The sequence below is a fragment of the Microtus pennsylvanicus genome, chromosome 16, assembly GCF_037038515.1.
Source record: "Microtus pennsylvanicus isolate mMicPen1 chromosome 16, mMicPen1.hap1, whole genome shotgun sequence".
Lineage (NCBI taxonomy): Eukaryota > Metazoa > Chordata > Mammalia > Rodentia > Cricetidae > Microtus > Microtus pennsylvanicus.
Genome location: NC_134594.1, coordinates 5,228,536 through 5,254,066, shown reverse-complemented (window position 1 = coordinate 5,254,066; position 25,531 = coordinate 5,228,536). Strand labels below are relative to the sequence as shown.

General features: G+C 45.1%; 1 protein-coding gene across 4 annotated transcripts in view; it reads left to right on the top strand.

The window, feature by feature from the left end:
- Fndc3b (fibronectin type III domain containing 3B) overlaps positions 1–24,729 on the top strand; it is a 291,727-nt gene extending 266,998 nt beyond the window's left edge. For all 4 annotated transcript variants that reach the window (XM_075950510.1, XM_075950514.1, XM_075950511.1 and 1 more), the window contains exons 23-26: positions 5,110–5,322; positions 12,445–12,611; positions 15,234–15,361; positions 21,183–24,729. In XM_075950510.1, the coding sequence (XP_075806625.1) occupies positions 5,110–5,322; positions 12,445–12,611; positions 15,234–15,361; positions 21,183–21,494 (820 nt within the window). In that variant the 3' untranslated portion in view covers positions 21,495–24,729. The remainder of the gene's footprint in view (positions 1–5,109; positions 5,323–12,444; positions 12,612–15,233; positions 15,362–21,182) is intronic.
- Positions 24,730–25,531: the final 802 nt, after the last annotated feature.

Genomic DNA, 25,531 nt, shown 5'->3' with positions numbered 1-25,531 from the left:
TATCGGATTCATAGCCATGTTGAGTCCAGATTTTGACAGGAAACTAAGGAATGCAGGAAGATTCTGAGCCAAAGGGACCCCATATGCACCCACCTCTGAGCACACCCCACGTGTCGGTCAGTGCGAGCCACTGAACGCAGCTGAGCTATGGTTCTCTCCTTTGTCAACTAGACAAAGGTCTGGCCTTGTGGTCAGAATGGGACATGGCATCTTGATATGAAGGCTAGACTTCTGCTGTTGAGGCCATTGAGTCAGGAATGCCATAAAGAATCACTTTGGATCTCACCGGTGTGCTTCTGGCCACTTCAGCACTTCTCTGGTTGAATCAGATTGAAACCCATTGAGAAGTCGCAAGTAAGCCGGTTCCCTATCTTAATTAACTAATTAACTGTTAGTTCAGCAAAGGCGGCACCACCCTCGTTTACTGATGAGGAAGCCGGGCTTACAGGTGTCAGATGACTGCTGAAGAACAGGAGGAGGAGGAGGAGGCTCCCAAAGAAGCTGTCGTCACAGCGTTCCTGCTGGTGCTGGGGACAGATGAGCAATATTTTCAAGGGGGAGACCACGTGCCCCACTAAGGAGAGTGGTATACCTGCCACCATGGTATTCTTGCTGGCACTGGTGGCTGATGGTGTGTTATATGAAAGGAAGATTAAGTGCCAGCAAACGTAACCAGTCAGAAAACCATAGGCCTAGAGCTGTGTTGAGCCCTTCCTAATGCTGCCACCCAATACAGTTCCTCATGCTGGGGCAACCTCCAGTCAGAAAATTATTTTCATTACCACTTCATAACTGTAATTTTGGTAGTTATGAATTGTAATGTAGAGAGCCAGTATGCAGGGTACCTGATCCGTGACCGCTGTGAAAAAGCCATCTGAGCACCCCCAAAGGAGTCATGACCCACTGCTTTAGAGGCTTTGAGGAAGTGAGTGAATTTAGTCAAACTAGCTAAAACTTGAATTTTTAAAACCATTTTTATTCCTATAAATAATTCTCATGTCTTAGGTTTGGTTTCATTTCATGTTGAAATGCGCACAGCAGAAGAACAGCCCTAAGCAGCTGGCTGCCTTTTGTGTACTGAGTACTGCCGGGCTGCGCAGGTCTCAAGAAAGGGTAGAGGGCTTCCTGGACTACATGGCGAGCGTGGCTCTGAAGGGCTGTGGGCCAGCATCGCAGGAAACACCTCAGCCTGGGGTGTGGATGGACCCTGTCCTGAATAAAAGGGAAGACACATGGCTTGGACACTGCAAAGACTGTCAGATCAGCCTTAGAGGCAACGGTGCAGAGCTGGACTTACTGTATGGCTTCCCTTTCCCTGAGAAGAGAGAGGTCGCCATAACTTCAGCAGCGCAACCTGCTTTTCAAGATGTCCCCTCTCTGGCTGCAGAAGCCTTTGTTGCACTTTCTTTCCGGCGTGGAGAAGGGGGCAGCCACTAACACTGTGAAGCATTTGTGAAGGCTCCTGTGAGAAAGAAAGAAAGTTCTAGACTTTTATTGTTATTTTAGGTGACTTCTTGTATAATAGAAATAGGAAAAGGCAGGCCCATCATGTTGGCTGGTAGCCTTTCTGTCATCTACTGGGGATATGAACTTGCTGTACCCCAAACCTTGTCTAGTCGCAGGTGGGATGAAGAAAACCAGTGGGTTCATGCTGTCTTGGCAGTTTACGTCTGGGTTCACACTGTCTTGGCAGTTTGCGTCTGGGTTCACACTGTCTTGGTAGTTTACGTCTGGGTTCACACTGTCTTGGTAGTTTACGTCTGGGTTCACACTGTCTTGGTAGTTTACGTCTGGGTTCACACTGTCTTGGTAGTTTACGTCTGGGTTCACACTGTCTTGGTAGTTTACGTCTGGGTTCACACTGTCTTGGTAGTTTACATCTGGGTTCACACTGTCTTGGTAGTTTACGTCTGGGTTCACACTGTCTTGGTAGTTTACGTCTGGGTTCACACTGTCTTGGCAGTTTACATCTGGGTTCACACTGTCTTGGTAGTTTACGTCTGGGTTCACACTGTCTTGGCAGTTTGCGTCTGGGTTCACACTGTCTTGGCAGTTTACGTCTGGGTTCACACTGTCTTGGTAGTTTACGTCTGGGTTCACACTGTCTTGGCAGTTTGCGTCTGGGTTCACACTGTCTTGGCAGTTTGCGTCTGGGTTCACACTGTCTTGGCAGTTTGCGTCTGGGTTCACACTGTCTTGGCAGTTTGCGTCTGGGTTCACACTGTCTTGGTAGTTTACGTCTGGGTTCACACTGTCTTGGTAGTTTACATCTGGGTTCACACTGTCTTGGTAGTTTACGTCTGGGTTCACACTGTCTTGGCAGTTTGTGTCTGGGTTCACACTGTCTTGGCAGTTTACGTCTGGGTTCACACTCTCTTGGTAGTTTATGTCTGGGTTCACACTGTATTAGCAGTCTACTTCCTTTCCATATAACTTTAGAATTAGCTTGTGTTTATTGCCTAAGAATCCTGCCAGGACTTTTTAGTTTATTCTTATGTATTTATTGATTTTTGGAGATAAGGCCTTACACTGCAGCCCAGGCTGACCTTACACGCTCCACCCTCCTGCTTCAGCTTCCCAAGTACCAGGATTGATTTTAATGACATTTTGTCTGTGGGTCAATTCTAAGACAACTGAGACTTTTTCTGTGAAGCACCCAGTCTGTGACTCCTGTGTCTCTTTGTCTGGATAGGTTCTCTACAGTGTTCTCATTGGCATCTTGTGGATTCTGTTTTCTTTTTTCCTCTACCTCTCTATACCTCTTCCTCTCGGGACAGGGTAGTATTCTTAACAAATGCTGAAAAATAGGAAGAAGAGCACGCCAGGCAGGCAACCTCACTGTGGTCCGCCAGGCAGGCAACCCCACTGTGGTCCGGCCTAGCTGACCTCTCTTCTAGTTTTAGGGGGACAGTATTTCCTCTCTCACAGCTATTATGGTAGTTGTGGCCCTTTTTCTTCGATGCCCCTCTTCAGATCAAAGAGGGTCTCCTGTTTGCAAAACATTTTGATTGCAACTAGAAATTGGATTGTGTTAGATACTTCATCAGTTGATATGATCATCTGGTTTTTCTCCTTTAGGCTGTAAGCAAGCTAGAATTGCTAAGGAAATTTCCCACCTCATTGAGAGCCATGCAAGGCCAGGGAAGTGACCTTTCTCTGCAGCTCTTTGTGCATAGAGGCCCACTTCTCAGCTTAGTCCAACCCCCTTGACGATAAAGGGGGAAACAAATACTGTTGGCTTATGAGAAGCCCAACCCTACACTTGCCGACGTGTGCCAGCTGGTACCTAAGGTTTCAGAGTCCTGAGGTAGCTGTGTCCTTTGCCCCAAGGTGAGGAAGAGGGGTGGAGTGTGGTGTTCTGCCTTGTGTGTGAGAAACCTTTCTTTTTCTAAGTTAACAGATACTCCAGGTTGACTTGTACGCTCTTTTGAGTTTGAAGAACTTGCCTCATAGCTTCTGCTTTAGTGTTGTGATGTTTAAGTGGTACTTTGTATTAATGTATAAACAATAAAAGCTGTAGTGAGGGCTGGGGGAGGCGGTGCACGCCTTTCATCCCAACACTGGGTAGGCAGAGGAGGTGGTACTCTGTGAGTTCGAGACCAGCCTGGTTTATACAGCTGGTTCCAGGACAGCCAAGGCTATACAAAGAAACCCTGTACAAAAGCTATAAGTGAGTATACCATAAAAGTAATTAAATCATAGAAATATATAAAAATGATCTGCTTTCTAAATATTCTTTCTTAGACTATATTATTACTTATAATGTGTTTCGAAAAGCTGTTATGAATTCAAATCAAGTCTTAAATATTGAAACTTTTTGAGCTGTTAATACTACCCTTCTCAGTCAACTCAGTGAGTTGAGATTCCTGGGAACCTAGCAAGGAATTTGGAGAGAGGGTCTGATTGGAGGGGCTGTAAGGATTCAGGAAGAAACTCAAAGCCACATACCTAAGTGTGCTTCACATGGGTGACACTATGAAGGTATGAGGTTGAGAATTCTGTTAATAAAGTGAAACTTTAGCAAACGCTTGTATTACCTAGAAAAGAGAGGAGGCGAGAGTAGAGAAGGCCTCTGCTCAGAGCAGTCAAGGAGACATACCCTGGAGTAGGCTGGTAGGGCCGTCCGCGGTAGAGAAGTAGAGAAGGCCTCTGCTCAGAGCAGTCAAGGAGACATACCCTGGAGTAGGCTGGTAGGGCCGTCCGCGGTAGAGAAGTAGAGAAGGCCTCTGCTCAGAGCAGTAAAGGAGACATACCCTGGAGTTGGCTGGTAGGGCCGTCCGCGGTAGAGAAGGCCTCTGCTCAGAGCAGTAAAGGAGACATACCCTGGAGTAGGCTGGTAGGGCCGTCCGCGGTAGAGAAGGCCTCTGCTCAGAGCAGTAAAGGAGACATACCCTGGAGTTGGCTGGTAGGGCCGTCCGCGGTAGAGAAGTAGAGAAGGCCTCTGCTCAGAGCAGTAAAGGAGACATACCCTGGAGTAGGCTGGTAGGGCTGTCCGCGGTAGCACACAGTGTAAAGAGGTCTGAAGTGGGGGCACAATGCCAGCCATGTGTTGTTTGGTGGCTGTGGAGAGCCGGCTAATCAGAAAGTGGTGAAGCAGAGGGACCAGAAATGGGGGTAGTATCTGCACTGTGGGAGGTCTCGGGCACACATTTACCTCTGCTGGTTTTTAAGTTCTGGCAGGATTGACACATCCTTACTGCACTCAGCAAGCGACGAGCTAAGAGCTCTGTACACCTGAGTGGTACCCCGTTACTACCAGAGGTGGCTAAGGAGAGAAGCCAGCTGTCCTGTTAAAGGGCTATCGGGAATGTGTCCCCCTTTTAATGAATTCTTTATGCGTAGTCTAACCGTCAGTGGCTAGACCACAGTATAAGACCTTGTCTGTAGGAATCCTTCACAGCCTGCTTTTCTCCAGGTAAAATCCTGAGGGATTTGCTAATGCGCTGTTTTGCTATGTTTAGAAGCAGAGCACACAACCTCTCCTCGCTGCCCAGGGTTTACTCTAGCTGGTCTCCCACAGCCTTGCTTTAAGGACAGCAAATGTCCGTTTTGAATGAAGGAAATTCCACTTCCTAAGCTTTCATTGTCTTTTTATTTCCCCACCTCTAGGATCAGAATTCAGGCCGTCAATGAGATTGGAGTCGGACCATTTAGTCAGTTCATTAAAGCAAAAACTCGGCCATTGCCACCCTTGCCTCCTAGACTAGAGTGTGCTGCATCTGGTCCTCAGAGCCTGAAGCTCAAGTGGGGAGACAGTAACTCCAGGACGCATGCCGCTGGTGACCTGGTGTACACGCTGCAGTTGGAGGACCGGAGCAAGAGGTGAGCGGGGCGCAGGCATTCCTGGCACGTCCAGCTTTGCTGTTCGTCTTATGCTCGTCTTCCTCTGAAACCCCTCCTCCTTGTTTACAGAAGGCTCTTGCATGTTACTCAGCAGTATACCCTGTTCTTCCTCTGGAGTTCTTACGCGTTTGAAACATCCCCATCTCCCGACGTGACAACAGATGCACGTTTTTCCCTTTCTAAGGGCCGATGATGGAGAGAAAATATCAAAAGAGAAAATTGTCAGATTCAAGTCCCCACTGTCTAATAACATTATATTAGTCATAAGTGCCGAGGAAAATGGGACCTGGGAGAAATGGTACCTCTTTAAATATTCAGTAACCATCGGGACAAACATGTTTACCAATCTGGAATTGCTGTGGGTGATGTACAGATGGGGAATGTACTCTGCAACTATGGGTGCTGTGATATCAAATTAACCAGAGCAAATAAGAGATTTGTTTCTTCTAAGACTTCCTGCCCAGAGGACACTTGGAGATGTTGAAATCAAATTCAGGCTTTCACATCGCGCTTACTTATCGTAGCTTTATCTCCTCAGAAAATGGCCAATCAGAAGACAGAAGTTAGTGGTCACAGAATATTCTGCTAGCAAAGGTTCTGATCAGAATCAGGCAGAAAAGAGGACTATCATAAAACCAAGGCAGTGATGAACTATTAGCTGTGTTGAGCTTGTCCACAGTATGGCACGATGTCAGTATACAGATGTGTTGGTCCACATTCACAGCTGCCATGGGGCATACGTATGCCACAGGTTGGACACTCCTGAGTTAGAGTGGATGTTCCGGGAAGCGTGGAAGAGGTTGTCCCTATTGTATCCCTGTCTATAGGACCACATTCTGTTCCAGTGCATGGGGTTTCCTCTCCCATACGTCCTTGGGCCACTGCTCTGCAGTCAGGAGGTTAGACTGAGTTTACTGCCATGGAGCTCTGTTGACCTTGAGTGGAAACCAAGATCCGGAGAAGTAGCCGTACCCTGGGTTCTGTGGAAATAATGTCAGGGCCAGTGACAACGGGATAGGCAGTGAGTGGGTGCTTAGCTGAGGAAAAGCAATCAAGCAAAGGCCAAAGAAACCCTGAGAAATCCAGGGCAAATACTGTCCTGTGTGTCTACTGTGCAAGGTGCCAGAGGGAGTCTGGGAAAAGCACCCCTATGCTTCTGCCAACTTCTTAGAAGTTGGCAGAGGTGGAGACCATGTCTGCTAAGAAGAAACAAATGTGTAAAGATGTGGTAAAGTTCCAGAGACCACAGTGCCTCTTTAGGCCTTCCTGTTCTGTTCTGAATGTCCTCACACAGCCTTCCTATCCACTGGTAATGTCCCAGGGTCGCTGGAGACACGCGAACAGAAGATAGGGTGTAGGAACTGGTGTGGAGACTGAAAGCAAGGTCTTGGCCTTCAGCACAGTTAGCTCTACCAGAGGGTGGTAGCATCAAAAAAAAATAAACAAATAAACAAAAACCGGGAGAGAGTCACAGCTGTCTTGTTGATATCCGAATGGAAATAAATATAATATTCATAGAGAGAGGGGAAGAGGAAGGGAGAATGCACAAGTACATACCATTAACTCATAGAAAACCCTAGAATTTAGTGCCATGGGGAAAAATGTTCTCAGAGTTTGGACCATGTGCACACAGACCACACATTTGAACTTGGCTTGCCTTTCCAGGAAGATCAGGTGGAAAGAAAGCAGCCATTGTCCTGTTGAAGGCATTACCAGCACCAAAGCACAGCGAGCTTGATTTGACAAGTTCACTGGAGATCAAAATTATCTTTTATATGCAAAAGCATTCATCCTGTTGAATATGTTTCTTTGGATCTGTTTTTAATGGGTCTACCCATTATTCTACCTTGAAAGAAGTTGTCAGCCCCAGAGGACTAGCAAAATCAAGCATTCTGAACTAACAGAAGTCACGATATGTGTGAGAGTCAGTATTAAGGGATATTTCCAAATCTTAACGTTTTTTTTTTCTTCCAGGCCTTTGCATCTGTTGACAATAGAAAGAACCTTTTGGGGGGTATTGTGTAGTTCTCCAAAAACATAGCACAGAAGGGCTGGAGCCTGCGCTGTACTGCTCCATAAACCTGGAGAACCTGGGAAGCAGGGAGACACTCTTTTCTTCTGTAGTTCTGCCCTGGTGGGACAGCCACCCAAGGAGTACTTTGTGGAGACTGCGCAGATGGTGGTCAACAGTGGCTCCTCAGCACAGGGCAGACACTGTAGAAGCATCTTACAGAGGAGTGTGGCTCGCATGAGACACCTCCATACGACAGACAGACAAGACTGCAGAATCCGGGAGTCAGTGCATGCTTGCTCCTTTGACAGAGAGGTGGGGGAAGGAAGGAGGCAGAGAGATGCTAAGGCTTGCCTTGTTCATCAAATAAATCACTTGCCTAAACAGAACTGGCAATTTAAGAAATTTGACCATTAGGAACGATATTTTTCTTAATTTTATGAGCTGGAGTCCACATTTATCCTTTCTAAATTAAATTTGTCAGTGCTCTCAGAAAGTTATTAAAGTGATGTGAGTCCTGGGCATAATACATTCTTATTCTATTTGTGGAATCGTTTTCCTGGGATTTAACAGGATGAGGACAGCCTGACTTCAGTTTGAAGATGACCTTCCTTAGTGTCTGAAAGTGAACGCTCGTGAATGGTCCAAGCCTTTAATGCCAGCTCTTGACTCAGCATCAAGGACAAAACGCTGGACTTGAATATGTCACAGTTCTGTTAGCTTAATGTCTGTCCTTCCTTCCTTCCTTCCTTCCTTCCTTCCTTCCTTCCTTCCTTCCTTCCTTCCTTCCTTCCTTCCTTCCTTCCTTCCTTCTTCCTCCCTCTCTTCCTCCCTCCCTCTTTCTCTCTTCAAGATGGTTCCATGTATCCCAGGCTGACTTTCAATTCACTGTGTAGCCAGGATGAGCCTACATTTTTGATGTTCCTGCCTCAATCTTCCATGAGCTGAGATTATAGGCATGCACACCACACTTGATTTTATGCAGTACTGGGGTGGTGGAGGCATGAGGATCCGAAGAGCTCACTATCCAGCAAATCTAGCCTTCTCAGGTCCAAGTGGCAGGCCCTGTGGCAAAGAAAGGTTGACAGCTACCCTGAGGACAACACCACTGTTGACTTCTGGCCTCCACATGTGCCCACCCACACACCTGTGCTGACACACACACACACATGTGCACGAGATGACCCAAGGATTCAAATACATATTTTAAGCTTTCTGAAGGAAAATTCTGTGTATCAAGAACATGCAAAGAACATGCCAAGCACTAGGAGCTTTGTTTACATTTAGTTCTCTGACTAAGAAGTGAAATATGCTAGTATATCCCCCTCCCTCTCCCTCCCTCCCTCCCTCCCTCTCTCCCTCTCCCTCCTTCCCTCTCCCTCTCTCCCTCCCTCTCTCCCTCCTTCCCTCTCCCTCCCTCCTCCCTCTTTCCTTCCCCATTTGAGCTCCTTTCCTACAAACAGAAGGAAATGAACAAGCCAGCATGGCCCAAAGCTTTGCCTCAGGGTAACTACATCAAGAATTCTTACGGCCCAGCTGACTGACGCGCATTTCCTAAGACTTGCAGGGCCGTGTTCATGGAGAAGCATCGCAATCATGCCTCTCTCCAGAGGGCTAAGGTTATGCCTAGTGTTTGATTATGATTATTCAACTAGCAGAATGTTTTCTTGAGTCACCACCGTGTGCTCGGCCTCATGAAGTATGTGGCGGATTTGGAAGAGCTGATCTTGCTGAGAAAATGAATTAGCATTAAACAGTGAACAGACAGTACAAGAGATTTTAATTTCAACAGAAAAGCAAAAATTAGATTAGTTTGGCCTTGTGGTGATTAGGTCTATTATTCTTAACAGATCCAGCATAGAAAATCTGAATGGTTCTGGTTTCCATGTTACACGAGAAAAATACACACGCTGAGCAAATATTCTCATAAAGCCAAGTTTCCCTGATGCACTCGCTAGAGTAGCAACTTCAGCTCATAGGCTGAGGTCATAGCGCTGTCCTGACACTTCGGAAGATGCGTTTGTCTGTGTTTATGAAATGAAATGGTGCCTGGTCTAATGGAATTGGAGCTGGTGTTGAGCCCAAATTCATCGGGCCATGCTCTTGGTAATTGTGCCCAGGACTGCAACAGGAGGGCTGTAAATTCCAGGAATGTGTTTACGGTTAATCTGCTGCTCGGGTTTTGTTCAGACAGCCAGTGTTTTTCAACGTGAGGCTCCAGGGAGATTAGACAGGGGAGAAGCATCTAGTGGAATGAATAGTCACGACTTGCTCTCCCCATCAGGATCTGTAACTGTGACACTTCCCCGAAAGCCAGGGACTATGGAACTGTGGTATGCTTCCAGTGTCGGTAGCTACTGACTGTTACCAAAAGCAAAACAAAAACAAACAAACAAACAAACAAAAAAACCCTGCATCTTCAAGGTTTCTTTAAACTCCAAAAGAATATGCTGTAGGGAACTGATTAAAGGGACTAGAGAGTGTGACCGACCCCTCTCAGTAGTCTCTGCTACAGACCTGACTCTGGCTCCATTCTCAAATTCCAGAGCCAGCCGTGTGCTCCCCATTCCTTCCCGCCCCCTGCACTTCCGGTCCACATGATCATCCTCCGCAGGCAAAACACCAATGCACGTAAAACAAATCTTTAAAAAATGTTGGGTGTGGAGTTATAAAGGAAGAGCAGCCTGCTTTCCGGGCATTCCTGACTCCTCCCACTGGGAGCTATAGGCTGCCAAGACCCAGCTTGCCCTCCCAGGGGGACTGATGGTCCCAGGTTGGCCTCTTGAGACTCCCTGATTCTGCCTTCACTACAGGCACGATGCTTCAACATTACACCACCAGCGGTTAGCACCCCAGGTTAATGGCTTCCAACCGTCCTCACCCTGCATTCACTTTCTCTACCCTAACGAATTCAGCCTTTCTCACAAATGTGGGTATCGCTGTCTCCGAACCTAAGGACATCAATCTGCCATTACTATTAGCCCTTCCTGCGATGCTTTTTAATAAGTCGGAGTACCAGTTAAGTGCATGAGCAATACAAGAATGGACCAAATAGTCTAGAGTCAGCAAGTTTCGATGGTTTTGAGAATTATATGTGTTCTACTTATTCAGTTTGGATCGTAGTATGAAGTCAGATTGCTGGACTTGCTTCAGGGAGTTTCGTAGAGACTGCATGCGAGTGCTTCTATCTAGGTCCGTGATTAGACCTTGGCACAAATGTGTGTCAGACGTCTTTTCTAAAGGAAATACCATCCTTGGAGTGTGGCGGGGCTGGAAACAGTTCTACGGACAAACACTGAGCTTGCAGGTCACCATAATGGAGATTTAACAGTGTGGCTTCTGAGACCATGACTTCCATTTGTGATACAATTAAGGGCAATTACTCCCGCTGGCGATTCTGGCCCAGGTGAAGCTGAGTTAATAAGTAGCCATTTGCCTCTGCATTAGCTGGGGTGTCTTCATTAAGGCAGTAATGTGTTGAGTGTGCTAAGTAGGTTGCCATGGTTATCCGTGGGTTTCAACCTGGGTTCTGGCTTTCCTTGAAATGGAGGATGTTCAGCCTTCAATAAAAAAAACACTTCCTCCTGATCAAAACATGCAGAGCAGTAAGTGAACCTGCCAGGGCTCCGGAACTCCATTTCAAAGACTGGTGCGTGCCTGGATGGGGTACACTGAGTATTGGTTAACAGGGTTTGGTCTGTCCGTCTCTCACTGCCCGTGGATCCACCCCACCCTCCCACCTAGGACTGTTTCACACAGAACCAAGTTGCTACTGCCCTCCAGAACTTCCTGCCCCCACACAGGGCCAGCACCTCAGTGTGGTTCTCATTCAACCCCAGAGCCCAGCACACATCAGGCTGCTAAGAATGACTGCTAAATAATTGTAAGAATTCTCCTCCCTGAGCCCAACAAGCTCAGGTCAGACATTTTCAATGATGATTCTGTCACTTAGTGCCTTACAGTCGTTTCTGAAGACAGTGGGGTGTCCTTGACTGCTGAGGGAGCTCTGGGTACCAGTAGCCAAGCATGGCCTGTGTAAGCAAAGCCCCTGAGTCTGGAGTTTCTCAGTGTTGGTTCTCAGGATGTTCCAGGGCCAGTGATGTTTAGGTACTGGAGATCTTTTGGAAAAATTGCATTGTGTTTTCAGAATCATACAGTTATTAGGTGATAAAAGTCAATTTATAGATGTAGGTAGTCCAGTTTCACTGGGGGAGGAGTTAAGTTTTCAAGCTATGCTGAGAAAATACCTAAAGTACAAGGCATTGTTTCTAATTCACACTTTGTGTAATTGCGTTGCATAGTAATAGTAAGAGCAGGAAGAAGGCTCGGTTGGAAGTGTACCTGCTGAGCACACCTGCATAGAGGAGAGCTTGAGAGCCGTGGGTGCAGAATTAAGGAGTGTGCTTCGGTCACACACGCACATAGTAAATTAAGATTTTTAAAAATATTTTAATTTAGCAGAAATATAAAATAGTTTCAGACCAAATGGTAGAAGAAACCAGAATCTGCCAGCAAAAACTGTCCAGATGGCCCGTGCCATTTTATATGTTACTTCATTTACCCCGGTGATAATTCCGAACACAGTCCTTTCTGTCTTTTGTGTATTTTCTCCAAGATACATAATCATAGATGTCTTTTTGCCAGCTTGGGAAAGGGCTTTGTGAGGTCTTGTATAAATAAAGATCAGCATTTAAAGGATTTAAACTTCCGTTATTTGAAAAATCTGAGTAAATAGACCTCTTATTTATCAAGTGACCATTGAACAGTAACTTCATTGCCAAGTAAATAATACGTGGGTTAGCACTAACCACAATGAAACACTTGAAAAGTCTGCTTTTGTTAGTAAATAAAAACATGCATGACTAATGTTTCTGGAACTTAGTTCTGCTCTTCGCGTGTGCTTTACCGTGTGTTTTCTTTTATACAAGCATTCCTTGAACATTGAACTGAACCATTACATAGCAACCGGTCCCTTCAGGTGGTGCGAGGCATTTATCAAGCTAGCCCTGATCTTTCCATGAGTCTGCCTCAGAATTTATCACCACAAGGAACTCAGGTGACTAATGGATTCTGCTCCTCTTTCTGTCCAGGTTTGTTTCCATCTACAGAGGACCCAGCCACACCTACAAGGTCCAGAGACTGACGGAGTCCACCTGCTACTCCTTCAGAATCCAGGCAGCGAGCGAGGCAGGGGAGGGACCTTTCTCAGAAACTTACACCTTCAGCACAACCAAAAGTGTCCCTCCCACCCTCAAAGGTGTGTGGAAGTAGACCCCGCACTGTCCTGGGAGGGGAAGGATGCACTGACGTCACACCTGCGAAGTTCAGGTCTGACCATAAATGCATTCTGAATATCTCTAATAACAAGATGAAATCAGAATTTCTCAAAAAAAAAAAAAAGCTGTGTGGTAGGTTATCTGGAGTAAATGCCTACATGGACAGTCTACTGTATTCTATATGCATGTTTATTGCAAATAATATAGTAGTATAATATATAAAGATATTCTAATTTCCAAACATAATAGACAGGGAGCTGATGTGAATGACAGCTTTTGTGTTAGTGAGTGAGAGGTGGCTTAAGACCAATTGCCTCCTTTCCCGAAGACATTCAGAGGTTAGTACTAGCATGTGTAAGTGGATTCACGAGATAAAGGAGGATGTTGAGTGTTTATTTGGGAACACTCACGAACAAGGTAGAGAATCGCCGTGGTGGCCTGCTCTGTGGGCGGTGGGAACTGTGATCAGGTCCCCAACCACCACCCAAGAAAGCGAGTGAGCCCCTCCTCTCTCTTAAAAGTGATCATGTCCACAGACTGAAGGCCACACCCTTAAGTCCAGTACCCCCCAAAGCTGTTGGCTGAATGAGTTTCCACAATACTTACCCCTTCTGTCTAAACAAGCAGGGACAGAGAATACTTCCCTTTACAGGTTGGCATTCATCTCTGGGTGATTTTAGTGCCTGGAAATTAGAGCCTGATTCGGGCAACACCAGCACTTCCTGTGGGCACATACCCTCTCCATAGAGGGCACTGTTGAAAACCTATGGCAGTGACCATAAGTGTTTCTCCAGAGGTTTTCCCTTGGAGGAATCAGGTCCTGCAGAAGCGCCAAGACAGCAAATATCTAAATCTCCCATCTTTCTCAAGGAGGGTAGATAGAGACACTCCTGCTGGGCCGAGGCTCCAAGTCTGCCATGTCCCTAGTCACAGAATTGTGGATGAGTCAGTGCCAGACTTGCATGGGAGAACTGGTGGTGACAAGAGCTTTGTCCCTATCACCAGGCATCACATTCTCACACAGGTCCCTGGAACTTCTCCGACAAAACAGCATTGTCCAGTGACCCTGCTGGTGGTGTGTGCTGCAGGCAGGGTACTGACTTTGGAGGCAGTCCCTCTGTATGTGTCCCTAGGACGGCTTCCACATGAAGGAGTTGAGGCCCCTACACCCGGAACATAGTCGGTTTCAGGAAGGAGGGGCTATCAGAACCTGGATCACTGTCTGGCTTAGGCTCTGCCGGGTTTGTTGTAACTACTTCCAGGATTGCTTCATGGCAATGTGCTTTCAACCTGCTCCCCACCCCACAGGCACCTTGGCCACTTCTCTGTGTCGTGTGCCCTTTATATATACTTCATTTCCACATCCCTAAAGTACCTGGCACATGAAAAGTGCTATAAACCTTGTGAAGGTGATCAACAGCCATGGGAGGGAGGGGGGAAGGAAGGGGGTAGATGGATGGATGATAGGTAGATGGATGGATAGATAGATGGATGATAGGTAGGTAGATGGATGGATAGATATATGGATGATAGGTAGGTAGATGGATGGATAGATAGATAGATGATAGGTAGATGGATGGATAGATACATGGATGATAGGTAGGTAGATGGATAGTAGGTAGGTGGATAGATAGATGGATGATAGGTAGGTAGATGGATGGATAGATAGATGGATGATAGGTAGGTAGGCGGATAGTAGGTAGATGGATGATAGGTAGGTAGATGGATGGATAGATAGATGGATGATAGGTAGATGGATGGATAGATAGATGGATGATAGGTAGGTAGGTAGATGGATGGATAGATAGATAGATGATAGGTAGATGGATGGATAGATAGATGGATGATAGGTAGGTAGATGGATAGTAGGTAGGTGGATAGATAGATGGATGATAGGTAGGTAGATGGATGGATAGATAGATGGATGATAGGTAGATGGATGGATAGATAGATGGATGATAGGTAGATAGATGATAGGTAGGCAGATGGATGATAGGTAGGTAGATGGATGGATAGATAGATGGATGATAGGTAGATAGATGATAGGTAGGCAGATGGATGATAGGTAGGTAGATGGATGGATAGATAGATGGATGATAGGTAGGTAGATGGATAATAGGTAGATGGATGATAGGTGGATGGATAGATGGATGATAGGTAGGTGGATGGATAGATAGATGGATGATAGGTAGGCAGATGGATGGATAGATGATAGGTAGGTAGATGGATGGATAGATAGATGGATGATAGGTAGGTGGATGGATAGATAGATGATAGGTAGGTAGATGGATAATAGGTAGATGGATGGATAGATACATGGATGATAGGTAGATCAATAGATAGATGGATAAATAAGTGAACCGAGACCCAGGCCAGCAACTCGTTAATGAGCTAGTGAGAAGACGTGCCGTGAACCGTCCTCCTGGTCCTGGAATAACCTCCCTTTCGTGAGGGTTACCTAGTAGGGTTCGCAGGAAGCTGAACAACAAAGCTCCCTCTCAGGGTGGACACAGGCACCGTCGCATTCTCCCAGGCTGAGTGCCGGGAATGGGACCACTCGCGGAGACTGAGTTTTGACTTGGGTGTGTGGTTTTGTATCGCAGCACCTCGAGTGACACAATTAGAAGGAAACTCATGTGAAATCTTATGGGAGACGGTACCACCGATGAAAGGCGATCCTGTTAACTACATCCTGCAGGTACTGGTCGGAAGAGAATCTGAGTACAAACAGGTAAGGCCCAGTGTCCGTGCATGCGCCATTCTTCTGCGTCAGGCTGGCTGCGAGCCCTGAGCACAGCCCTGATTGATGCAGGGAGCTGCGGGTTTGTTAGGAGTCGGTGGTTGAGACGGGCTTATATTGTTTACGTTTCCTTCCCTATCTGTGGTGTTCTTCCTATCTTCCTAGTTCCCCGGGCATAAACTTGAGGGGATTCAAGCGGTGTGTTTGTTTAGCAGTGTAAAATCTGCACGAATCAGTTTTCGTGTGATTGGAAGCTGACGTGGCCCCAGAGAGGAAGGCATCTTAACCTACCCTTCAAATTCCGGGTCCTCTCTGCCTGTTAGAGAAGTGACGGTGAAAGGGTGAGGGGGGTGACCTGACTCACGCTCTGGACTGATTCTTGTCAGCCTTTAATATGCATATCCATCACATGGAGACCTTTTAGGGTCCAGATTCTGATTCGAGATGGCTCTTGGTGACATGGCCATGTGGTTGTGTTAGAGTAAATAGATCACAGTCAAACCTATTCAACAGAAAACATGAACTTGGTTTTACTGTTTCTCATACCTCGTGATCCTTAATACCTTACAGAATAATGCCTTATTGGGTCACTGACTGTACTGAGTTCAGCCCCCTGGAAGACAGACAGCTTGGGTGGAACTGGGATGTGATTGTTTAATCCATCAGGGAAGTAAGATCCGTCTTCACTTGGCACTCTCCATAATCCATTTGTATTGAACTCAGTGTTGCCTGTCCTGGGAAGTGCTGGCATTGTTTATAAAGGCTGCTGCTTTTAGCCTTTTGAGTCTTCAAATGCACACACGAGAGGAAAATCTGATTCAGCATGTCGCTTAAAGTGCTTGCTGCTGTTTTGTGTGATAATTTTTAAAATACTTGTAAACAAAATGTGCTTAAAATGTCAAAGAAGTTATTGGACATGTTGATACATTTTGTTACTCTGAGTATCAGATAGGCTGAATATTTTAACCACATCCTGCACAAGCTTTATCTTTAGCCTGACATCTGCCAGTATTGATTCCTCTGAGCCGATGACGTCACCAAGACCTCCATCATGCCCCTCACAAGGGAACAAAGCCCTGGGCTTCTCTTCACCTTCCTGTTCCCTTCTCATCCTGTTGCCATCTCAGAACCGTTCAGGTCACACATGCCATTGCTCAGCTTAGCAGAAAGGAGTTCTCTCCAGCTCGCTCTAGTTAAGCCTTGGCCATCTCGCTCTTGTTTGACACTGAACAGCAGTTCGTTTCTCAACCGGACATTCATCACATGTTCGCTGCTATGGTTTTAAAACCTTTTGTTCCATGTACCATGCTTTTCCACGAATTCTTGGAAAAGACGTTCTGTTCTCAGTGCACACTGGGTGCTGCTTGGCAGAGGAAGGGCAGCACCGTGTGCTCAGTTTCTGCGCGTCCACCGTTGTCAGAGTGAAGACTAATCTCTGCAGGAATAGATTTGATCAGGTTAGCCTTTCTCAGGCCACCGTTCAGTGTTAAGTCCTGATGCGATGTGTAGTCATATATTTACCATAGAATATTCTCTTACCATCAATGCTATAACGGTTATTGATTATCAAGAATGTGGCATGTCAGGACTGCTTCCGTCAGTAGAGATGCCCACATAGTTCCTACCTTTACCAAGAAGTGAGTAAGGGCAGTCGTGACATGAGAAGCCTCAGCTGACACAGCTTATCAGGGACAGTTAGTACTGGGTCTGGGAATTTCGTTGTTTTTCTTTTCCTTTCCTTTCCCGATTCAGTAACCATTCTCTTGCTGTGGTGTTCTGAGTATTGCCTTTCCTTGTCCTGACAGGAGAGGGAATGAAGGCCATTTGTATAATGTGTGGGATAATAGACAAGCAGGCTTTGAATTCACAGCAGCAAAGCCAAAGCAGATGGGATGTAATTGTTCCTGCGCAGCAGCCCAGCCAAGCCAGGACCCTCATGCTGCACTGCATAGACCCCATTACAGTGCTAATCACACCACCCGCTAATAGGAGCGCTCGCTGATTGAATTTGTTTTCTGATCTGGCACATACTCGGGCACTCGGCAAGTGCATCCTGCGTGCATGGAAGAGGCAGGATCCAGGGAGCTGGGAATTTACACCTGCAGTGGTGAGTTTGCTTTGTGACAGGAAGAATAGTGATGCTGATCCCACTGGACAGGCGGGTCCGATGCCTTTCCTGTCTTGAGTTTGTTTTGGTTCTAGCGTCCTTTGGTTCAGTTCCCTTTTGCCACCATCATGATGTGGCAGGCAGCCTGTTTTAAGGACTACACAGGCATGCCTTAACGAGCTACCAAATCCTTTCTGGCACTTCACTCCACATTCAACTGCATGTATATGTCTGTCTTTCTGCCACTTAAACATTCCAAGCTCAAAGTGGTTTTCAAGAATCGTAATCTTTTTTCCACGGCATTACTGCAAAGCATTCTTGAAAGGGTGAAGATTTCTCTAGATACATGCAGTTCACTTTCGCACACCACACAAAAGAATGAGGCAGAAGTATACAGATCCCTCTTCAGACGTCATTAGTCTTTACCAAAAAATACTGAATATAAGCATTAAAGATAAGGAGAGAGTTGACAAATTACCAGAAACCATTTCCTGTTAATGATAGCTCAGACTCATTGCAGTTGGGAAACCTCCAAGGCATTAGAAATTCTGTGGAGCCCACCTTTGGTGAGTTGGCACGTCTCTGTATGTTGACAGCACTGGGGTAGATACCGATCCTTCATGTTCTCACCAGGGGCTTGGTGAGGAAGCATCTTCTGTTGATTTTAAAGTCATTTTAAAGCAGATTCCAGAGCCAGCATGTCTCAGTGACTTTGAACACATAACTTAACTGCAAAGCTGTTTTAATCACCTCAAGTTTTCCATGTTTCAAATCCAAAGCAAGAACAAAATAGATCAAAGTAGAAATCTTTCCAAGCTATCATTTATTTTACTAATTTTTAAGTTTACAGTTTCATATTCATATCTCATAAAGACCACTTCCCCTAAACTAGAACAATGCTTGTATAAACATCTACTTGAAATGTCCCATAATCTGTATTTGTTCGATCTCCTGAGTGCAGGTACCGAGCCCAGGTTGCAGCTTCCAGCTGCTTTGTGTTGTGGAGGTGTCTCAGCAGAAGTTCACACGGGTGCACGGACAGGTTGCAGTGGACACCCAGCACCCTTGCCGTGCCTGTCTGCTGAACAGCATAGGGTGCTCAGCCACCCCTGCCCCTCCCAGGAGAGGTCACAGGATAGCAGGCTCCCTCTTGAGTCAGGATGTCTGAGGGAGGACATGCCTGCCTCCCATGGTCCTAGGATTTGGGAGAATTAGTTCATTTTGCTAAGCCTCCGTTACTAACCCAGCAACTCGACTGTTCCAGTGTGACTCACGTCGGTCCACTCGTGACAGGGAAACGTGTGGCCAAACCATGAGGGAGAGGCAGCATTCGAGCAAACCCAGCAGTCCAGCTCGGCGCCCCTCTCCAGAAGCTGCCGCTTAAGGGATTTCAGCCATGCAGCTTGTTAATCGGAAGTAAAACTCTTGCATTCCTCGCTTCAGTGTAAACACTTCAAAATGAGTTTAAAATATGGCACCAAATCGAGAACAAAAATAACTTTATAAAAAATAAATATTCCACATCTATCCTTACTTTTACCATATTATGATGGATGACTTCAATAAGAAAATCTTAAATGGAGTGTCACCTCCTAAATTGAGTTGAGGCAGGAGAAGAGGCCCATAATGAGGGCCCTGTCAGAGCAAAAGGATATGAGGCATGACCAGCCAGTGCCACCTGTGTGGCATCTCAGGGTCCCTTGGGAAATCACCCTGCACAGGCACAGCCTGAGGCCCTAGCGACTTTATGGCAACTCATAAGAACTGCTGGCTCTGGTGCCCACAGTCAGGCCCCACACACCAAGTCAGGGTCTTTGCGCTTTCCTTCAGCTGATCGCCGCAGGTGCTGTAGGCGATCCTCTAAAGTCCCAGCAGGGGAGATACAGGGTCAGCTAGGAAGGGATCAGTTAGTGCAGGTTTCTTAAATCACTCATTAGCCAAACATTACCGATTTGATTTAGTTGCAGCCCCCCCCCATCTGTATTTGCTAAACCTAATGCAATCCATTAATTTTCATATCATTTTAATGTATTGTTTCCTTGACATTTTCTAAGAATGGATACCACACAAATGACTCTTCCTCAGCCTCCTGTTAGCTCGGCTGATTCAAAGTGTGATCATTTCTAAGAAAACTGACTTTCAAGTTTATGAAATAGTCAACCTCTCCGAGATTGCAATCAAGGTCTAAGAGGCAGGACATATCTCAGAATCCTTAATGGGAGAGAGCAGACTGGTTTTGCTCATAGACTACTAAAAGAAACCCCTCTATCAGTTGCATGCATTTGTTTGTGTTTGGTTTGGTGGGTTTGTGAGTTAGCTAGTTAGTTAGTTAGTTAGTTAGTTAGTTAGTTAGTTAGTTTGAGACAGCCTATCACTATGTAACTCTGGTGTCTGGAACTGGCTATGTAGATCATCAGACTGGCCTCAGACTCACAGAGATTCTTCCACCTGCCTCTGCCTCCTGACTGGATAGAATTAAAGGCATGTGGTACCACACCTAACTTCAATATTAGTTTTTTTTTTTTTATGTTGAACTGCATCAACGAATCTCTTCAGATAGGCAAGCACAAAACTGCCAAAAAGTAGATTTTCAAAGCACATAGCGTTCGTTTCTTTTTTGTGAACATTTGGGTTTGGGGGTTTGGGTTTTTTTTTCTTTTCTTTTGTTTTTGATATCATGATTGTTTTTGTGTAGATCTAAGGATTGAAGTTTTCAATTTTTCTTAGATCTAATACTGAAAAAGTAGAAAGACTGTGTCTCAAAGCAGGTCTACTATAACCCATGGGAAAGACTTAAGACCATGAACTCCCAGCACCAGGGTCCTGCTGCTCCCACCGTCCCTAGTTCCCACACGCTCAGCACTACAGGGGCACCAATGGTATCTCCTACCCATGGTACTCTGTACCCTTTGACGTGTGTCGACGGCTCTTCTGTGCAGAGATACATGGGCCTTCTGCTCTGATCTGTAGGCTCTCTCTGTGTGCGTGTGTATGTGTGAATTTATACCACAGACAAATGAAGATTCAGAGCTAGAAGTCAATGCGGTACTTACCTGGGCTGGGGTACCATGACTGGGGCTGTGTCTCATGTGTGACTGGGCTGCATCATCATGTGTGAGCTGCAGATAGGTGAGCCAGGGACAGATGACAGCCGGGAATAAGATGCATCACAAGCACACAAATTTTCTTAATAATATGAGAGAGTTAGGGAAGGTGGTTTTTTGTTTTGCTTTGTCTTTTGTGACTTGACTACATAGTTCTTATGTGTGAACTTCATAGATAACACGTCACAATGTCAGAAGATTAGATGTGCCTGACAGCCAATTGTCAGAGAGAGAGAGAGAGAGAGGCGGTGCTTTGTCACCAGCATCAGCGGTTACTGCTTCGTTGTAAGCGGTGTTGAGTCTGGAGATGACAGCCAGAGCTGTGTGTTGAGCCTCTTCTAATAGCCGTCTGCACTATAGAAATGTAGCTCTGTGTATCTGGATTACTTAACACGTTAGCTGCATCCACTTCTGGAAAAGTCACTGGATTTTTATATTGCACTTTGTTCCAGGTAAGTTCCCTGGGTGATGTCATAAGAACATTGCTGTTGTGAAGGGTTTATCTGAACAGGTATCCACAAGGCTCCAGGAGTGCAGGATATTTCGTGTGGCAGCCACAACGTTCTGACTTGCTCATCTACAACTTTTTCTTTTTCTGAAGGTGTACAAGGGAGAAGAAGCCACATTCCAGATCTCAGGCCTCCAGAACAACACAGACTACAGGTTCCGTGTGTGCGCGTGCCGCCGCTGTGTGGACACCTCCCAGGAGCTCAGTGGAGCTTTCAGCCCCTCTGTGGCCTTTGTGTTACAACGACGCGAGGTCATGCTTACAGGAGACATGGGGAGCATGGACGATCCCAAAATGAAGGGCATGATGCCTACTGATGAACAGTTTGCTGCCCTCATTGTGCTTGGCTTCGCAACCTTGTCCATTTTATTTGCCTTTATATTACAGTACTTCTTAATGAAGTAGACCTGCAGACTAAAGGTATGGATGGGGCACCACCCATTGAATACACATTTACTCAGAGCCTTCCCTTTCAGCCTTGTTGTCCTTTGATTTATATACTTCTCTTGTTTTACAGATTTAGCTAGGAGAAACAGTTGGTGTTTAGCTGCACCTATTTGAGATACAAAAGTAGGAAGAGGTTAAACTGGATTAAAAAAAATAAAGAAATAAATAAGAGGAGAGGAGAGCAGCAGGAAAGCACCAGCCACCAAGAGACAGTGTGCCCAGTGAGCGCAGTGTGCGCAGTGTGCCCAGTGAGCGCAGTGTGCCCCGTGAGCACGGTGTGCCCTGTGAGCACGGTGTGCCCTGTGAGCGCGGTGTGCCCGGTGAGCGCAGTGTGCCCAGTGAGCGCAGTGAGCTTATGTTTTCAAGCTTTCCAGTTTGCTTCTATTCTGTTTCCACTGAAGTCTTTCACAAGCCTTTGATTTTTTTGTGTGTTCCAGTTTAGTAATTTATATTCACAGTCTACATCTGTAAACAGAACCACAGTGTATGGAGTTCAGGGCTGGGATTTTGCTGTTGTCAGAGTAGTACCACACGAGAACATACAGAACATGTGTGCCTTCGGCTGAGGCCACCCAGACCATCTGTCATCACTCAGTTCTTAACTGTGTAGCTCACTTAAGTCAAACTGTGTACTTTAATCTAAATGTGTTACTACTCTGTATCCCTTATCATTTTAACACTATGAGTTGCCTGTCTAAGAAATCACATAGCCAAATGCACCTATCAGTGATGGAGCATTGTAGATTTCCACGTCGGTCCATAGCAGTAACTTTAAGAGGGCATTGTGCAATAGTTAGTTTTCCTGTTCAGCTACTTTAAAAGCTGCTTTAACTTGCCTGTCTGTCTGTGTATATAACTACTTCTAATCACTAGAGTTATTATATTCTGTTGTGTTTGACCAGAACTACGTGATGAGAACTCATGGCAGTCGAATGCCTCACAATTGTGGGCTGTCTTCTTACATGTTGGTCCATTAGTTTTGAAAGATTTGTCTTTGGCTATCCCTTGGGGTATCAGTAAAGTGAATGAAGTCCAGTACCTGATTTCAGCGCCCGTAAGACTAATGTAGCGTAGACACGAGTCTTACTGATAAAGCCCACAAGGGAACCATCTACACTTGCCCTGTTTCTGGGGGCTCCATCCGGCCACATGTAGAGAGGGAGTGGTAAGCGGCTGGAAGCACAGTGTGTTTGTGGCCAAAGAGCCTCCAAGATTCTCTCCCTGGATCTGTCAGTAACTTGCTTTGTGACCTCTCTGTGCCTGTTTTTCCATGCATGAGAAATCAAGTCAAATCAAATGGGGATTCAGTATCTGTAAGTGCTTTGAGATCTTAGATCCAGCGGTGCTATTGGAGTACAAATGTTATCTCGCACATTCATTTAGAGTCATGATAATCAGTTCTAACCCAAAGTCATTGGATTACTCATATGAAGTCCACAATGTTCGAGTACCTCAGGGACACTTAAGAGTTGGAGGTGCAACTGTATTCCAAAAGGGTGCGACAGACACAGCCGATCCCCTGTTCCTGATTTTTTGTATATTTTTGATCCTTGGTTTTTCTTGATCATAGCTGTTTTGTGCTTGGTCTATGTTGTCTATGCAGTAAGTACCCTGTACTAGCTTATAATATTCCCATACCAAAGTCATGGGGAAACCAACATTATTTTGTTTTGGGTTTATTTATACTATATTCTGCATACAGTACTTTAAATGCCAATTACAGTGCAATCTTTATTTATTGTAAAAAATTTTAAATGTACTTATGTACTAATTTGCCCTCGTAGCATGTTATATTTTGTGTGTTTTATACTTTTGTAATTTTAAGTCAGTTTGTTCCTTGGCAGCATCTGTAGTATTAACCTTCTGACATTTCCTTGTGGTTTTAAAGATAAGAAGAGCATCTAACTCATTAAATGCCAAAAATCCCATTATCAGTGATTGAAAGGTTTACATGTACCCAGAAAACCGTAATCATCTCTCGAGAGTGCTAAGATCAATACATTACTGTGCGCCTATATCAATGTAGTTCAGTACTAGAGAGCTCTGTATTTTGTTATTGACTATAATAATTAGTGTAATTACACTTGTAAACTGATGGTATCAAGGTAAATATATTTTTGCCAAAGTTCTGGCCTTCAGAAACTCATCATTTCATCGAAGTGTGTCATCTGACCCACTGTGACATTACATCTGCATTTTCTGAGACAGGTGTAAGCAGGCGAGAGCAAACTCAGCGAGATCACCTTTAGAGCTATTTGTGGGGCGAGTCTTTTTTTGAAACACTTCAGCACTGCTGCTGTAGAGAATTCTCTGAACTGGTTGAACGGTTTTAAAGGCAACAATGCTTCCAGCCAAAGTCTCTGAGCATCTGATCTTCTGGAGATTCCGTGCCCCGTGGCCATCAGGGAGCTGAAGTGTGTGACTCTCGAGCAGACAGCACTTTATTCTATTGCTCTCCATTATTTGTTTTCATTATAATCTCTTCAGTCAGGAAATTACTCCTCTACATGGCACTATTTTCTATCGCAAGTCTGTATATGTGCTATGGATATATAGCTCTCTCTCTCTCTATATATATATATATTGTCATTACAAAGGAACAGTAAGATGAAGTGTTCTATTAATCTCCTTCTGCCCTTGACCAAGCGTAGGAGTGGCTTTCCCATGCTCTGAGGCTTCTCTGTATGTCACACGCATCCCTGACACAAGAAATTCCAGTCATCTGAAGCAAACTGCCCTTTGTCCTCAAAGAAAATGTTTAACAAGAAAACTTTTTTAAAGGCTATTTTGCATATTTTCTGCCTTGTTTTTATCAAACTTCAGATGTTGACATTTTCTAACCCTGTTTCTTCGGCTACAATCACTCAGTATTTGTGTCAACATTGAAAAGTGCCCTCATAGAATGTGTCTGAATGTTATCCTTGCACAATTGTTTAAATTGAAAGGCGAAATGTTTTACCTCACTGTTGGACATACATTCCAAGCTTTTCGACTTTAGGAGAAAAAAAAATAATCATATGTTTTCTTGTCTTGTAAATTTTAGATTATTTCATATACATTATATTAAAACTGCCATATCAATTTTAATGTATAGATTTTGCAAATATTATGCTATATGTAATACCTAACTGTATCTGTAGTGTATATGTAATATATTTATGCCCAATAAATGTTTTAATTCTTTCTGACTTAAGTAGGGTTCTTCAGCTTTGAATAGGGTTACAGTTTAAGTGTCTTGAGCAGCCATGCAGGTGACGTCATACATGATGCTTGCTGTTGCCTGTCTCATGATATTTGAGGTCTTGAAGGAGCACCCCCTTCAATCTCATCAATGCTATTCCAAAGTAACTCAAATTTCAGGCTACTTCTTTACTCAGTCTCTGTGTATAGTTAGTTATTAGCTTGATACTTTATCTGTTGCTGAAAGTCAGGCATGCAGGTCTCCCTGTGTCAATCATTACTGGGTGTTTCCTGTCCCATGATGCACTCTTACAGTTTTGAACTCCTTCCTCCTTTGGGTGTCGCTCAGCAACAGCAAGAAACTAGTGTTCTCCTTCATGAGGCTGCAGGGAGGAAGAAACTGCAATAGTTAAGGTTAGGCTGGCGAGGAGCAGAGCCCCGTGATTGATTGATCGTTTTGGTTAAGTTGTTTCACTAGTTAGTCTCCACCTCCCCATGGGGAGAGTGTGTGCAAAGGTTGTTAGTAATCCATACCTCCCTCTCTGTGTCATGACTGGACTATGACAAGTTGAACAAGCATCAAAGTGTACATGGACCTTATACTGCAGATAATATAGCAGAGGATTGTTTTCCCATACGAACAGAAACATGGATAAAAAGCTATTAATACTAGGATTTTGGAAACCAGACCAGGGAATGCAAAATCTCTATTTGTCAAGATGGAAAATGAACACCAGTGCAAAATCAGTGCAGAAAGTCCTGAAGACTGGGAAACAGATGGCCGCATCTTCCCCAGAAATGAGAGTGAAGAACAA